Source organism: Lithobates pipiens, unplaced genomic scaffold, assembly GCF_037356315.1.
Source record: "Lithobates pipiens isolate NorthernLeopardFrog02 unplaced genomic scaffold, aLitPip1_a1.2 Scaffold_16, whole genome shotgun sequence".
Lineage (NCBI taxonomy): Eukaryota > Metazoa > Chordata > Amphibia > Anura > Ranidae > Lithobates > Lithobates pipiens.
Window position 1 is genome coordinate 238,296,863 of NW_027507748.1, and position 17,149 is coordinate 238,314,011.

The 17,149-nt window shown below is 38.6% G+C and overlaps 1 protein-coding gene across 1 annotated transcript; it reads right to left on the reverse strand.

Annotated features, from left to right (window-relative positions):
- Positions 1 to 5,629: 5,629 nt before the first annotated feature.
- LOC143984132 (interleukin-20-like) lies at positions 5,630 to 16,645 on the reverse strand. The gene is made up of 6 exons (XM_077484442.1): positions 16,596 to 16,645; positions 15,823 to 16,006; positions 14,996 to 15,058; positions 12,880 to 13,047; positions 11,517 to 11,591; positions 5,630 to 5,713 (listed from the first exon to the last, which is right to left on the reverse strand). The coding sequence occupies exons 1-6, from the start codon at positions 16,643 to 16,645 to the stop codon at positions 5,630 to 5,632; spliced, it is 624 nt and encodes a 207-aa protein (XP_077340568.1).
- Positions 16,646 to 17,149: the final 504 nt, after the last annotated feature.

Sequence of the window (17,149 nt, forward strand, 5' to 3'; positions counted from 1 at the left end):
TAAGCATTATTAAAATCACTGCTTCAGAAAAACTACCATTTCTCAAACTTTTTTTTGCATTGATATATGTCCCCTGGAACAAAACCCAGGTCCCCAAACACTTTTTATGGCAATAACTAGCATATAAGCCTTTAAAATTAGCATTTTAGATTTTTCAGGTTTGCGCCCCATAGACTTTAACGGTGTTCGCACAAATTTTTTGCTTGTTTGCATGTTCTGCTGCGAACCGATCCGGGAAGTGTTCGACTCATCCCTAATAGATCATACTATACATCAACATACTATATGCAGAATTGGCCCTGAAGAAGAAGCTATTTGACTTCATAACGCATTGGACACTCATATGTGATCTCTGCATAATGAATAAGTTCAAACGTATCACATTTTGTGATTCTGTGTTCACTCTATTATGTGTGGAATTTTAATATTGTTTAGCTTATTCAATTTTACTAAATTCAAATAAAATGTATACATTTTAACAAATACTCTATTGAGCCTTTAAAGTTCCACCCCACAGGGGAACCATAACCTTCGGTAAAGATTGCAATATAAAGATGTGTCCATTATAGCAGGAAAACCTCTAAACTCTAAAAAAAAAACCTCTTTAAAATACCAACACCGAATAAATTAGTTTCTAACACAGTACTGTATGTGGTTTTCATTTCAAAATTACATTTATTCCAAAATCGAATGTTAAAAGCAAATTACATGTTGAAGTACTTTTGAGTGACATTCGTCCAGTTATCAAATGCACAAAGAATTTTTGCATGAATATTAGTATGAGTGTCCAAAAATCTACTAGTATAGCCAGCTTTGGAATGTTGTATTTGTAATCTTTTATAATATTCTGGTATTCTTTTAAATTTTTTAGTCTTAATGTAAAAATTTTAGTGTTTTGGTATTTATTTATATATTTATTTTTATATATATTTAAAATTTATCGACTCGAACACCGGGCGTACATCCGCTCATTCATTTGTTATAAGAACAAATAAATATATGGGGCGCTCACGACAAGTTCGCCCGCTGCAGAGCGCCCCATAATGCACTGCGAGATCCTGTCTCCACTGTCCTCTTAACCCTGCCATCACTCTGCTACTTGTCCAAAGCCTGTCTATTTACTGCCCTAGCTTGTCTATATACTACCCTACCCTGTCCATATACTGCCCTAACCTGTCTATATACTACCCTAGCCTGTCTGTATACTACCCTATCCTGTCCATATACTACCCTAGCCCCCTAGCCTGTCTGTATACTACCCTAGCCTGTTTCTTTACTACCCTAGCCTGTCTATATACTACCCTAGACTGTCTGTATACTGCCCTATCCTGTCTGTATACTACTTAGCCTGTCTATATACTACCCTAGCATGTCTGTATACTACCCTAGCCTGTCTATATACCACTCTAACCTGTCTCTATACCACCCAGCCTGTCTGTATACTATCCTAGCCTGTCTGTATACTACCCTAGTCTTTCTGCATACTATCTTAGCCTGTCTGTATACTACCCTAGTCTGTCTGTATAACATAGCCTGTCTGTATATACTGCTTTAGCCTGTCTGTATACTACCCTATCCTGTCTGTATACTGCCCTAGCCTATCTGTATACCTTAGCCTGTCTGTATACTGCCCTAGCCTGTCTGTATACCCTAGTCTGTCTGTATACTACCCTATCCTTTCTGTATACTGCCCTAGCCTGTCTGTATACTAACCTAGCCTGTCTGTATACCACCATAGGCTTTCTGTATACCACCCTAGCCTTTCTGTATACTGCCCTAGCCTGTCTGTATACCCTAGCCTGTCTGTATACCGCCCTAGCTTGTCCCTATACCCTAGCATGTCTGTATACAGCCCTAGCCTTTCTGTATACAGCATTTTCCTTTCTGTATACCACCCTAGCCTGTCTGTATACCCTAGCCTGTCTATATCCTGCCATAGCCTGTCTGTATACTGCCCTAGCCTGTATGTATACCCTAGCCTGTCTGTATACCTTAGCCTGTCTGTATAGCACTCTAGCCTATTTATATACTGCTCTAGCCTGTCTGTATATTGCCCAAGCCTGTCTGTATACCACCCTAGCCTGTTTGTAAACTACCATAGCCTATCTGTGTATTGCCCTGGCCTGTCTGTATACCGCCCTAGCCTGTCTGTATATCACCCTAGCCTTTCTGTATACCGCCCTAGCCTGTCTGTAAACCCTTGCCTGTCTGTATACCCTAGATTGCCTGTATATCACCCTAGCCTGTCTGTAAACCCTAGCCTGTCTGTATACCACCTTAGCCTGTCTGTAAACCCTAGCCTGTCTGTATACCGCCCTAGCCTGTCTTTATACAGCCCTAGCCTTTCTGTATACAACACTAGCCTGTATATATACTACCCTAGCCTTTTTGTATACTACCCTAGCCTGTCTGTATACTGCCCTAGCCTGTCTGTATAACCTAGTCTGTCTGTATACTGTCCTAGTCTGTTTGTATATCCTAGTCTGTCTGTATACCACCCTAGCCTTTCTTTATACTGCCATAGCCTGTCTGTATACTACCCTAGCCTGCCTGTATACCACCCTGGCCTGTCTGTATACCACCCTAGCCTGTCTGTATACCATAGCCAGTCTATATAATAACCTAGCCCATCTGTATACCACCCTAGCCTGTCTGTATACCCTAGCTTGTCTGTATACACTAGCCTGTCTGTATACCACCTAGCCTTTCTGTTTACCACCTTAGCCTTTATGTATACTCCCCTAGCCTGTCTTTATACCCTAGCCTGTCTGTATACCGCCCTAGCCTGTCTGTATACCATCCTAGCCTGTCTATATATCACCCTAGAATGTCTGTATACTACCCTAGCCTGTCTGTATACTACCCTAGCCTGTCCATACACTACCCTAGCCTGCCTGTATGCACTAGCTTGTCTGTATTCCCTAGCCTGTCTGTATACTGCCCTCGCCAGTCTGTATACCCCAGCCTGTCTGTATACCACCCTAGCCTTTCTGTTTACTGCCCTAGCCTGTGTGTATACTGCCCTAAACAGTCTGTATACTACCCTAGCCTGTCGGTATACCACACTAGCCTGTCTGTATACTACCCTAGCCTGTTCAAATACCAGACTAGCCTTTCCATATACTACCCTAGCCTGTCCATATACTACCCAAGCCTGTCCATATACTACCATAGCCTGTTCCATATACATGCAGACCACAGCTGGCTTGAGGAAGCGAGTCGGTGCCGCCACTATTTGTCTTCAGGCCAAGTCCAGAGGCGCAGGTGCGGGCCTGCGGACCACGACTGAAGAAATAGCGGAGAGGTGGCGCAAACATCTCCCCAGGCTACCTCCACCATATACATGGGCAGGGCACAGAAAGATAAATGTAAATATTGTAATTGTAAATATTTTGTTATATCTTTTCATGTGACAACACTGAAGAAATTACACTTTGCTACAATGTAAAGTAGTGAGTGTACAGCTTGTATAACAGTATAAATTTTCTGTCCCCTCAAAATAATTCACCACACAGCCATTAGTGTTTACGCCGCTGGCTACAAAAGTGAGTACACCCTAAGTAAAACTGTCCAAATTCACATGACTCGTTAGTGTTACAACGTCTCAGGTGGGAATGGGGAGCAGGTATGTTAAATTTGGTGTTATCACTCTCACTCTCTCATACAGGAAGTTTAATAACTAATAGAAGTTTAATAACTAATAGCAAAGAACATTCTGAGGATCTGAAAAAAAAAATTGCTCTACATAAGGATGGCCTAGGCTATAGGAAGATTGCCAAGACAGCATTTTAACAGGACAGGTTCCACTCAGAACAGGCCTCACCACAGTTGACCAAAGAAGTTGAGTGCATGTGTTCAGCATCATATCCAAAGGCTATCTTTGGGAAATAGAGGTATAAGTGCCATCAGCATTGCTGCAAAGGTTGAAGGGGTGGTGGTGCATGATCCCCTCCTGGAAGGGGGAGAAGCACAAAGTCTCTAACATCCACCAGCTCCATGATGTCGTCATGGAGGAGTGGAAGAGGACTCCAGTGGAAACCAGTCAAGCTCTATTGAAATCCATGCCCAAGAGGGTTAAGGTAGTGCTGGAAAATAATGGTGACCATTGTGTCATTTCTTCAGTGTTGTCACATAATATAATAAAATATTTCCAAAAATGTGGGGGGTGTACTTTTGTGAGATACTGTGTAGATATATCTTTTTGACCTTGCATTTCTATTTTGTACTGGATTCACATATAGTTTAATGCTGCCAAGGGTGCATACAACTGTCAAATATACATTTACATGTAAAAAGTGTTACTGAAATGGCTTAAATATTCTTGGCAGTGTCAGTTTCAATCATTTAAGTATAATACAACCTTATGTATAAACATAAAATAAAGACTAAACTGATTTGCACGAAAAATATTTTAATAAATAATTTACATACAGTGCAGTAACTGCATTTTCAAAAGTTAAATGGTTCAATATACAGTATATTGACATTAAATGCAAAATAACTAGGTTACAATGACATTTGTGCTAAATACTGGCACTTTTACATTTCTACACCTCGTTATATACATTTAAATACAAATAAATAACAAAACAAATTTAAAAATAATTTTTTTAAATACTCCTGCTTGGCATGGCTAAAATAATGAAATAGACATTAATTGCTAAGGATCCTAGATGTATCTTACTATTGGTTAAAAATTATCTTCAAAGAAAACATTGCATCATAATTGGAGCATGCAAAACTGTGTACTTTGAAATTCTGACAATCTGAGGCTGGAACACAAAAGCCCAGATCTATTTGCCTGCCCTGGCATGGAGTGTGAGTTAGCATGTGCTGCCTTGGTGGCAAGTCAAGGAGAAACAGTTGTTGGACTTCCCAAGAGCTGTAGCTGTATGTTGTTCGGCCTGGGTGTATAATTCTTCGGCCTGAATTGTTATATGTCATATATTGTGATTTTCTGGCTTCATAAACCACAAAATTCTTTGCATATAATATAGGTTTTCCAAAACAAATTGGGAAGTATAATTTCATGGATCATGGAATTCCTATTCTGGAGTGCACAGTTCAGCTCTGCAGGGAGCCTTCCAGGTAACATCCATGTATGTCTGTTGAGGGACCTTTGACATTTACACTCAAAACAGCTAAGCATGCTGTCAATATGTATATATAGTGAGTGTATATCTATATATCTATCTATATATATATCTATAGTATACTGTATATACACATATGTATATATCAATATCAGGAAAAAAACGTATGCATCTCACTTAGCTATATAAAGTTACAATCATACATAACAACCCACAACAAATTAATACTAGATATCATTTTCTATATATATATATATATACATATATCATAATTATTATATAAATAATGCACATAACCCAAATATTATTAAATAATAGATAAATAATAACATTATAAATAAATATTAGGAGCAGGGATAAATGGAATCTATTAGAAGAAAAGAGGGGTGGGGAGTTAATTAAATTGCACTTATCCTTTAAATAGAGGGTAAAATAAAAACAGCCACTAAAATGTTAAATGTGTTTTTTGCTCTGTGGAACAACAAGGTTAACTTGATTTTTATGTAGCAGTTTTACTTCCATCAAGGTCATGATTCTCAGCCCATGTATTTCCTTTCCATCCAGCGAAATAAGATGTTCAAGTCCCCAACAGCTTTTCGTGTTGCAGCTTCTGTCTCCAACTTCAAAGATACAAGAAGAGACAAATATGAGCATCTAAAATTGTGCACTGCTCTCTAGTACATCCATGCAGAAAGCATATCAAGCTACTTGCCATAAGATTCATTATGGAAAGTTACTGCAGGTTACCCACCTAAGCAAGTATCTGGAGCTCTATAAAGGAGAGGGGCTGTATCATCACACTTTGGAAAAATTAGCTAGCTATACTAAATCAGTACTTCTCAACTTTACCATCGCTAATTATCTCTTACTGGTCAACATAGTAATTTCTTCTAGACCCAGGCACCTGGGAAAACATACAATGGGTTTCCTGCTAAGTGCCCTGGCTCTAGTAAGATCTCTTACAGAGCATTTAATTTTGAATGTCAGAATTACATGCTCTGTTGTATGACAGCATCCCTGGGTGAAGTGCCCAACAGCACTTGCATAGTTCTGGCATAAGGACCCAGAAAAGATGGAGGCAATGGCTAGAGACCTACCACTGAGCAGCAAAGTTATGGGAGCACTAACCACTGAACACCAATGTTATTGGGGCACTCACTACCAAATAGCAATGTTGTGAGGGTACTAACCTCCTACCAACAACATATAAGGAAGTACTCACCACTGACCACCAATATCCAAGGGGGCACTCACTATTGACTGTTGCACTCTTTAAAGAGGAACTGCAGTCGGATTACATAATTTGTAATAAAAACATATTTGCCATTCTGAAGCTTCCCTCCAACCACTTTGCATATTATTTTATATATTCTGTTATTCCGTGCTTGCCAAATATGCTGCAGAAATGTCCCTCCACTGAGTCTGGCTGCAACCATTTTAACTGTGGGCAAATGAAGCTGTTGCCTGTTCACTTCCTGGATTTACACAGACACACAGAGGCACACCTCCAGCTTTACAGCTCTCATTGGCCCTCTTATGACTCACCCTCCCCCCCTTCCTGGCAAATTCTCACAAGAGCGAGAGAGAGAGAGCTGTGCATGATGTCATAAGCCTAGGCTTTTTGACCAGACAAGATAAGTGGACTGTATAAGGTATTTACTGGCAGAAAAAAAATGTTTTAGTGTCCAAAGTTAAAACAACAGCAGAAGATTTAATAGATGGCAAGTTGAAAAAAATACTGAAGGTCCACTGTAAGCTGTGGTTTACATTATATAGTCCTGAATGCTGCAATCCACATGATATTTTGTTGGTTACATAGTTTTTCCCACAGCACTCCACTAATTTTGGGACTTATTTTGGGGTTTAACTTAACGACTTCACAGCCAGCACCTTAAACATCCTTTATCTCATTATATACCAGAGATCTTTTAGGTTTTTAGAGATGTACCTGTTTTATGTATTGAACCCCACTCAACATATTTTTGTATACACAATATATGACTATTGATTAGGGATGAGCCGAAGTTCTTAGCACCAGAACCTGCGAACAGACCTAAACTTCGTGTGAACTTTAGAACCCTCTTAAAGTCTATGGGACTCGAATGTTCACAATCTAAAGTGCTCATTTTAAAGGGTAATATGCAAGTTACTGTCCTAAAAAGTGTTTGGGGACCTGGGTCCTGCCCCAGGGGACATGGATCAATGCAAAAAAAAGTTTTAAAAACGGCCGTTTTTTCAGGAGCAGTGATTTTAATAATGATTGAAGTGAAACAATAAAAGTGCAATATTCCTTTAAATGTGGTACCTGGGGGGTATCTATAGTATGCCTGTGAAGGGGCGCATGTTTCCCGTGCTTAGAACTGTCCCTGCACAAAGTGTCATTTGTGCAGGAAAAAAAGTCTTTTAAAATCACTTGCGGCTATATTGTCGGCTCCCCGTAATACAGAGAACACTCAATGAGTGTTCTCTGTATTAGCCGACAATTCATTAATTCATTGATAAAAAAAAAAAAGTGTGGGGGTTCCCCTAAATTCAATTACCAGGCCCTTCAGGTCTGGTATGAATATTAAGGGGAACCGCGCATCAAATTTAAAAAAATAAATTGACGTGGGGGTCCCCCTAAAAATCCATACCAGACCCTTTATCCGAGCACGCAACCTGGCAGGCCACAGGAAAAGAGGGGGGACGAGAGAGTGGCCCCGCTCCCTCCTGAACTGTACCAGGCAACATACCCTCAACATTGGGAGGATGCTTTGGGGGGTCTGTGACCCCTCAAAGCACCTTGTCCCCATGTTGATGAGGACAAGGGCCTCATCCTCACAACCCTGGCCGGTGGTTGTGAGGGTCTGCGGGCGGGGGGCTTATCAGAATCGGGAAGCCCCCTTTAACAAGGGGACCCCCAGATCCCGGCCCCCCCTGTTTGAAATGGTAAGGGGGTACAAAAGTACCTATACCATTTCACAAAGAAAGTGTAAAAATGGTTAAATAAGACAAACACACTTTTGAAAAATGCCTTTATTAAAAAAAAATAAAAAAAAATAAAAAGATTCCAGCGGTGCTAATCCACTCTTGCTATCCAGCGACGAATCTCCGGGGTCCAGCGATGGATGATCATATCCAGCGACGGGGGATCTCTCAGTCCAGCGCTGTCCATACATCCGTCTTCTGTCTCTACTGCGGAGACACTGCGGGGATTCCAGCGCTGACATTTCTTATATTAGGAGGGCGGGGCCACCCGAAACCTGACCCCGCCCCTCTGACGCTGGTGAGGGAAGCCAGGGGTTCCCTAGTAACGTATGGGTGACCTCGCCCATTTTTACACTTTCTTTGTGAAATGGTAGGGGTACTTTTGTACCCCCTTACCATTTCAAACAGGGGGGGCGGGATCTGGGGGTCCCCTTGTTAAAGGGGGCTTCCAGATTCTGATAAGCCCCCCACCCGCAGACCCTCACAACCACCGGCCAGGGTTGTGAGGATGAGGCCCTTGTCCTCATCAACATGGGGACAAGGTGCTTTGAGGGGTCACAGACCCCCAAAGCATCCTCCCAATGTTGGGGGTATGTGGCCTGGTACAGTTCAGGAGGGAGGGGGGCCACTCTCTCGTCCCCCCTCTTTTCCTGCGGCCTGCCAGGTTGCATGCTCAGATAAAGGGTCTGGTATGGATTTTTAGGGGGACCCCCACGTCATTTTTTTTTTATTTGATGCGGGGTTCCCCTTAATATCCATACTAGACCTAAAGGGCCTGGTAATTGAATTTAGGGGAACCCCCACGCTTTTTTTTTATCAATGAATGAATGAATGAATTGTCGGCTAATACAGAGAACACTCATTGAGTGTTCTCTGTATTACGGGGAGCCGACAATATAGCCGCAAGTGCTTTTTAAAATACTTTTTTTCCTGCACAAATGACACTTTGTGCAGGGACAGTTCTAAGCACCAGAAACATGCGCCCCTTCACAGGCATACTATAGAAACCCCCCAGCTACGAAATTTAAAGGAATATTACACTTTTATTGTTTCACTTTAATCATTATTAAAATCACTGCTCCTGAAAAAACGGCCGTTTTTAAAACTTTTTTTTGCATTGATCCATGTCCCCTGGGGCAGGACCCAGGTCCCCAAACACTTTTTAGGACAGTAACTTGCATATTAACCTTTAAAATTAGCACTTTAGATTTCTCCCATAGACTTGTATAGGGTGTTCCGGCTTTTCGAATTTGCCGCGAACAGCCCAAATTGTTCACTGTTCGCTGAACAGGCGAACAGGCAATGTTCGAGACGAACATGAGTTCGACTCGAACTCGAAGCTCATCCCTACTATTGATATTGTAGTATGTTTAAAAATGCATACAGTATATACATGGGGGAAAAAAAAAAAATTCTAGTAAATTTGCCCAATGCTGGGGTAAATAAATTACCAGATATTAATCTCCCACCTAAAAAAAATTACCAAAACTTTCTTGAAAGAATGATACTATGTAAATTAGCACTTTATATACAGTAACATAGTGACGTAGTGAAGGCCAAAGTAAAGTTCAGTTTAGGGAAAAAAAATAAGCATTTATTGCTGCATCGCTTTTGCACTGAGAAAGAAAAATCGCTAACTTAGCATTAGCTTGGTACAACTTTAGGATATTGCAAGACTGACATTAAGCTTGAAACATACAAAATTTTTAAGTTTCTAAGAGCAAAAACTTGCATTGCACACACTTGTACAAGCCATTGATAGTTATACAATATGTGTACAGGTCATCCAGGGTAGCCTTCAACTTAATGATGACCATGGCGTTAACAAAAAAATTGGGCTCTTGAGTCACAGTAAAAGGGACCCTGGACTTGTGAAAGCTTGGTATTACCATGCTTACTTAATAAATAATCCAGGTATGCTCACTGAATAGTCTCACTAAAGCATAGGACAGTAATGGAACAAATTCAGTGAGTGCAAGTGGCACTGACCTAACTCATTTTAAACTCCCACACCCCCCTCCTACTTTTCTTATTATTGACACAGCTTTATTGGCAGATTTTGCCTAGCTATGAATCAAATAGTCTTTGTTTGTTTTTTGCCCTTAGGTCTCATGCATACTTGTAGTTGGGGAGAGGTAAAAATAGGCCATTTGGCTGAAGTTGTACCTCCCCCTAAGCACCGCCTTTAACCTTACATTCTGGAGGTATTGTACATATGCTATGACCTGCTATGCTGTGCATTGTGACCATGGTGAAATGGCACATTGGGCACTCAATATTGGCACCAAACCCAACCCATTTAATTGCATAGGACTGAAGTACCACGGATAGTGCAGACATCTCAGGGTTAAAACAGGCCATGAGCATGCAGAAGTGACATGTTGCCTTTTAGCTGCCTTTCAAACACTCTTTGAAAAGTGATCCACTGTGGGTTGCTTTTCAGAGTAGCAGCAGAGGTTGATGCAGGTGTAAGTGAGCCTTTAGTGAGCTGTGGTTAGTCCGATGCCTGCAATGCCCCTAGACATGCAATTATACTGTGTTCTGTTAATTGGGTGCTCACAGTACCACTGTGACCGGCAGATATTTGTTATCAGTTGGGGTTATGTATTATGAAACCAATAAAGCAGTGTCTTCGTCCAGCCATCCAAACAATTTTTGTGTTTTGTTGAGGGTGTCTAAAGGACAAGTTATGTTCTTTTTGGATACAAGTTTATCATATGTAATTATGCCTATGCTTCTTAATAGTAGTGATGTCAAAGGACTATCCCATCACTACAATGGACAACATTTATTCTTCTGAGCAGCATGTAGCAAAATCAGAAGCCATCTCCTGGACCTAATGCTGGACAGTGTCACTGAAACCAGTATTTGCAGCACAAACAGTCACAGGCAACTCAAATTACTAAGCAACAACATTTCTAGAGTTGGTCTTACATACCCAAAGCAGGAGACAATCGTCAAAATCCCCAAAATAAATTATGTCCTCATAGCTTTATTCAAATAGGCACTTTATGCATAAATACTTTTTTGCATGTTGACAGCCACAAAGACCTGCCACAGCTGTTTACACCTTTTCAAAACAGCACAAACAGTGGGATATTTTATGCAGCACTGTTCTAAATGATGACTTGGTGGTAAGTGGCTTAATCACTAAGAACATGAGGACATGTATGGGAGGAGAGGATTCAAAGCTATTACCCAATTTGCTTTGAACTTTGGCATAAAGTATGATCTGAAGTTTTTTATCTTTAATAACTTCATTATTGTCCTCTGTACTGATTTACTAAATAAGCCCACAAATGCCTGAATCATTTGAGAGTTGATATCTAATTTGATGGAATAAATTGCAGACTACCATTGCTCCTTGTACTAGCAACGTGATCATTTGCCCTTAAATGAATACTAAACATTAGCTGCAAAGATCTAAGCAGTTAATATATATAGTGGATAATATACCTCGTAAAACTCTCTTTTAAATTCTTCAATAAATCTCAATGTTTTTTCTCCACAAGGACATCTCATGGTAGAATGCTAGATTAAAAAAAAAATGCATTTACATTAAGGTGCATAATTATACCATATATCAAGACACTGGCTACTGTAAAACATATATTATAAGATTAATACTAACATATAGGGCAAGATTGTAATGCTTTTTGGTATTTACTGTAGAGTATTAAATACTGGCCTGCATAGTTTTTATAAATGACAAAACAACATTGAGTTTTTCACCACTGTCCATGAACTTTCAGGCAAATATTCCAAAAGCAGAGCAGGGGATAAAAACATAATATACTCAGAGCATCAGGATACAATAAGCATAACAGGGGTAGTGGGTTTATGTGCATCCAGCTTAGAAATAAGGTTTACACAATTGAGGGACAATTTGTACATTAAGATTGTTGGATCATTGTCAAATTTACCTAGGAGAGTAATCACCAGCAATGTATTTACCCTGGGGATACAGCTTAATGTAATGACTTCCTTTCCATCAGAAATGTTATGTCATGCACATTGTCCAGGTTGCACTACAATTTCAGCAAAATTGTAATAATCTTAAGAATATGAATTGTCAGCCAAACAAATCTTCAAGATCAATTTAAATAGCTTTGGATTTGTCTTCATTTAAAGTGCTGTTGGTATCTAAATTCAATTATGTTTTGGCTATAATAGTAAGGATTAAAACCTCTTTCGGGTTTTCATTGTTATCTGTGCTCCCCTGGAGAGAGTCTTTCTCTTTATTCTAGTGACAATTTCCACTGGAATAGAAAATTAAGGAAAATACAACATATTCAGTTGTCATTAGAATAGCAACAGAAGAGACATTTTCCAACAGGGACACTCGTTCTGGTGATAAGGGAATTTACCTTACTTTGGAGAGGTTTCTTAACACCTTATGATGTGTTCACATTACAAGAAGTGAAAGGAAATCTCTTGAATAAGCCACAAAAAGCAAAACAAAAAAATTACAAAACTTTTAGAATACATAACCTTCATTTAATCTTTACATGTTTTGTTTAACTCATTTGTGACCCTTTGGAGACATTTTGCTTGACACCATAGAGGTCAGTTATCAGCCCTGTATGGTAATGAGGTTATTTTCAAATAGAATACATATTATTACCGTTTCCACGTTTACTATGCTGTAGCAAGTAAGGTTTGAACATTTTAGATCTACAGCTCTTTTTATAGATGACAATGATATTTATTATTTTATTGCCCTGGGTTAAAATATTAAGTTAACCAAGAAGTGTAAAGAGGTGCAGCTAAAACCTTGAATTGTGACTTGTACAAACTGGTAAAAGTTTAGAGTTCTTACACATTGTCTGAGTTCTGTCTTCAAGCCAAGAACAGCGTTTGCCAAGTTATGAAAAAGTTTGCTGCGCTTTTTATCGTTTATGTTTTTGTGAGAGAGTTCAATGTTAGGAAAAACATTGCCAAGGTAAAAGCGTCCCAATTTCAAGAGAAAGCAGCATTCTTCTGACACCTAATGTAAGAAAACATCAAATTAACACATGACACCTTCATATACATCGAGATAAAAGGTAACATCCCTTTTTGCATAGAAGAGCAAAAAAAAGGAAATATTAGGTTTTTGACATTGTGCAGGTTATAAACCAATTCACTTTCAGGGGGTGTTTGTACTGAGTGGTTATATGGGAGAGATCTCTTGATCATATCAAGTGCAATATTCCTCTTTGTTGGGCTACTGGAGCTGGTAGGCCTCCTTTTTAATTTATGAAAGAGCATTAATCAGCACTGGTGGATGTTTCCTGGTATCTGCATTTTTCTTGTTCATTTTGCCAATTAAGTGGACATTATTCACTGTGGGCACTTTGTTTATTTTATTATTATTATTATTATTATTATTATTATTATATATTATTATATATTTTTTTAATATATAAATTTGGCTTTTTGCTTACCAATGCAGTAAGTACTTTGTTCAAACGTATAAACCTATGTATATATGTATTTTGCACTATTCACACTTTCATTTGGTTACGTTGTAATTGTATGCTGCTGCAAATAAGTTTACATTTTTAGGTGATGGATCTGCATATATAATTTCCCATTGCTAGCAACTGGTTGAGTTGCAATAGTGCAGAAATGTATTATTGTTTATAATTCATTAAAATACTTTTTAATGTAAACATTTAACCACTTCAGTCCCAGAGCCATTTTTGATTTTTTTTTTACATCTTTAAAAAAATATTTTAGGCCTAAAGATTAGTTAAAAAAACACCCAACTTTATATAGTATATTTTCTGAAAGTGGACACCCTAGAAAATAAAATAGTGATAGTACCAATTTTTTGGTGTTTTTGTAACATGTTTAGGGAAATCAATGTTTTTGTAAGTAGACACCCCTGACGAATGCATTTATCTACATAGGTACGTGCATGTGGGGTGGGGGGCTGAAAGCTTTCTCACAGGGGGATTTTAGGTGTTTGGGTGTAACTTTAATTTTTATTGCTCCCTTTTATATTTTTTTTATTAACCTTATTAAACTTTTTTTTTCAAAGACCAAACATCCTCTGTGTGATGATTTTTTAGTAATGAGTTCCCTTTAATGAGACATTAGGGTTCTAAAAAATCTCACCTGTCCTCCAGTGAAGCTAATGGAATGCATATTATGATCCATTAGCTTCTTCCCCAGCCATGCTGGCTGGGAAAAGTGACTCGGGGACCCAGAAGTGACAATTTACTTGTCACTTCTTCGTCAGTAACAGGAAAGGTCTCCCTTCCCTGTACCCATTGGCACCTGCCATGTTTGTCCAGGGTCCACCGATGGGCTCATTGAGCCCAAGATACATGGCAGGGACGCACATGGGGGGGGGGAGTGGCATGTTTGAATTAGGCAGCAGCACATCCACCTACAATATATCACTTCCACATGAAAGCCAACAGCTGGCTTAAAAAATGCACTCCCTTTGAAAGCCCCTGATCCCAACGCCACTTTAAAATGGTGCTCGGACTCATAATATTATAGTTCACATTTGTATTTAAAAATTATTCCTATAGTTAGATAACTTACATAACTAAAATGTTGTTAATGCTTAAAGGAAACTCGTGCTGGAAGAAATGCAGGAGATTCCATTAATGATTTGTAGATGTCTTGCTGTCTTTGGCTTCAGTGATTTTTAGGTCATCAACCTAGAACAAGCATGCAGATTGGGCAGTCAGAGTGAAATCAGAACTTCAGCTCTGCATACTTGTTTCAGGTCTGTGTTTCAGAAAGTATTATAACCATTGGATTAGCATGACAGCCAGGTGATTTGCAAAGACATGGCAACCTTCATCTCCATTGGGAAGTCCCAAAAACAGCTTAACGTCTTTTTAAAAGGCTGAAACATTGCAACTTAGACTAAATTTCCTTGTTAACATTAATTTATATTCACATATGTTTTATTAAAGCACAATTTATTAACTTACATGTATCTTGTTTAACATGCTTTCTCTGACAAGACTGATGTCTGTAATAATATCTCCATCATGCTGTAGGAAGACAATGGATTAATGGATGAGCATTTTTTTCTACTATTCCAAAAAGTATAAAAGGCTTTAGAATGAACAACCAGGTAAATAGCTATTTCAGATATCTCTAGATGTCTATTGTTTTCTTCCTTTTATTTGTTTTCATATCTCATACCCACTACGTTACTAGAGTGTTTAAAAGAAATACATATTTACAACTTAAAGTAGAAGTTTAGGCACTCTAACACCCACCTTTCAAATGCTGTCAGAATAATGTCAGAAATCCTTATATGCATTCTGAGTTATTATCTAAAGGTTCAATATGACAGTCAGAAACCTAGCCCTCGTGCAAGCAAAGAGAGTATCCCATTTTTATTTAGGACATTTTTCCTACTTAAATAAAAAATACACATGCCTAAGTGATAAGTAAAAGCAACATGTAGATGTGGTGGCTGCATTCGTTTTCAGAACATGAAATACCTGTTGATCTTATCAGAAATGCACATCATCACTTAATGTGAGATGAGAAGGTTATATTGCTTCTGTATGATAATAATCTCTACCCCCCTCCTCCCCATATAACAGAGATGGGCAAAGGCATGTTTGAAGTCCAGCCTCAGTGGCAACTGTGGCTGCAAAACTATCAGGTGAAAATAAAGGAAAACAATCTAAAAAGAATGCAGCATGTTCATCTAAGGATTCTATTCTAATATATTACATTTTTACATTTATATTTATGTGACTAAAGAGTAAAAGTTATTTGAAGGGGAAATACTGAAACTCACCAAGAAACCTTTAATAGCTTCAAAATGTCTTTTTAATTCTGAAATGTCTGCTGACAATTGGCACCTATCTCCTGTGGCCTTTATGCATGACATATTCATTAGTAGAATACTGGCTATAATAATACAGACTAAACCAGATGGACATTCCATGGTAATTCCAGACAGCTCTTTAAATAAGGCAGTTCTGAAAAAAAAATTAAAAAATTACATTTATAAAAATAATATATATTATAAAAATAATATATTACTTATATCTTTTTTTTCTCAAGATTTGTTAATTTTATAATGACTTTCACATATTTGTGCATATGTTAAATTACGTTAGATATAATAACAGATTATTACATCAATAAGGAACAAGCATATGCATGCCTATATACAATTTAATACAATAAATGAGGAAACTCTTTCATAATTCAATTACCTGTAAAAAAGATATTTGCATATGTACTCACTTCCAGCAAAATGGTTATTTTATCATTTCAAGATAGTGGGTGGGACTAAGCAAATTATTATTTTACGCCATCCAGAATCACAGATGAGGACCAGAAAATTCAAAACAGCTGTATGCAAGCTTGAAAACATGATTCTAAGTTTAAGCTGCATCATTTGTATACTGAATATTCCCAGTTCTGGATGAACAGGCCCATAAAGAACTTGTATGGTTAGTTATACTATCCAGTATAGTTGAATAAACACCTTGTTTTTGGATTTGTGACATTCCAAAAAAGACATTCCACGCAAATACTTTCCGTTAAAAAAAAAGAACATACTGTATTTTGTAGTGCTTCAGAGGAAGTGTTTTTTGGTCCTTTTTAGCCATCTTGGTTGCAAACTGTTTCATGGAATATTTTCTTGTTCATAAAATACATCCCATTCTTATATAAAATATTGCTGCGCACAATAACCCCCAGCAGCCGCCACATTAGGGAGAATTCCCACAGAGGGACCCTGACTGCAGGAGCAGAAATCCCCAAAATCTGGCTGTTATTAACCATGGCATGATGCTGCCCCGAGGACCAGTTGCTGGGCTCTCTGGAGGAAATGTGTCTAACTCTGAGCCTTGGATGGAATGCCAGTCTTTAGACCAGCCAGAGGGAAAGACGCCACCTGTCCTGACTGCAGGAGGAAGAGAAAGGAACGTCAAGGCTGACATGGGCCAACAATGTATTAGGGTATGTCTTGATCAGGCAGGAGGTAGGCGGAGCCAAAACTACCTTGCCTCTTTCTATTCATAGACTCTTATATCCTGACGCTATCTGACCACATTCTACCAAATTCATTACCACCAAACACATACCTAATCTATATTTTCAATATATTTCCA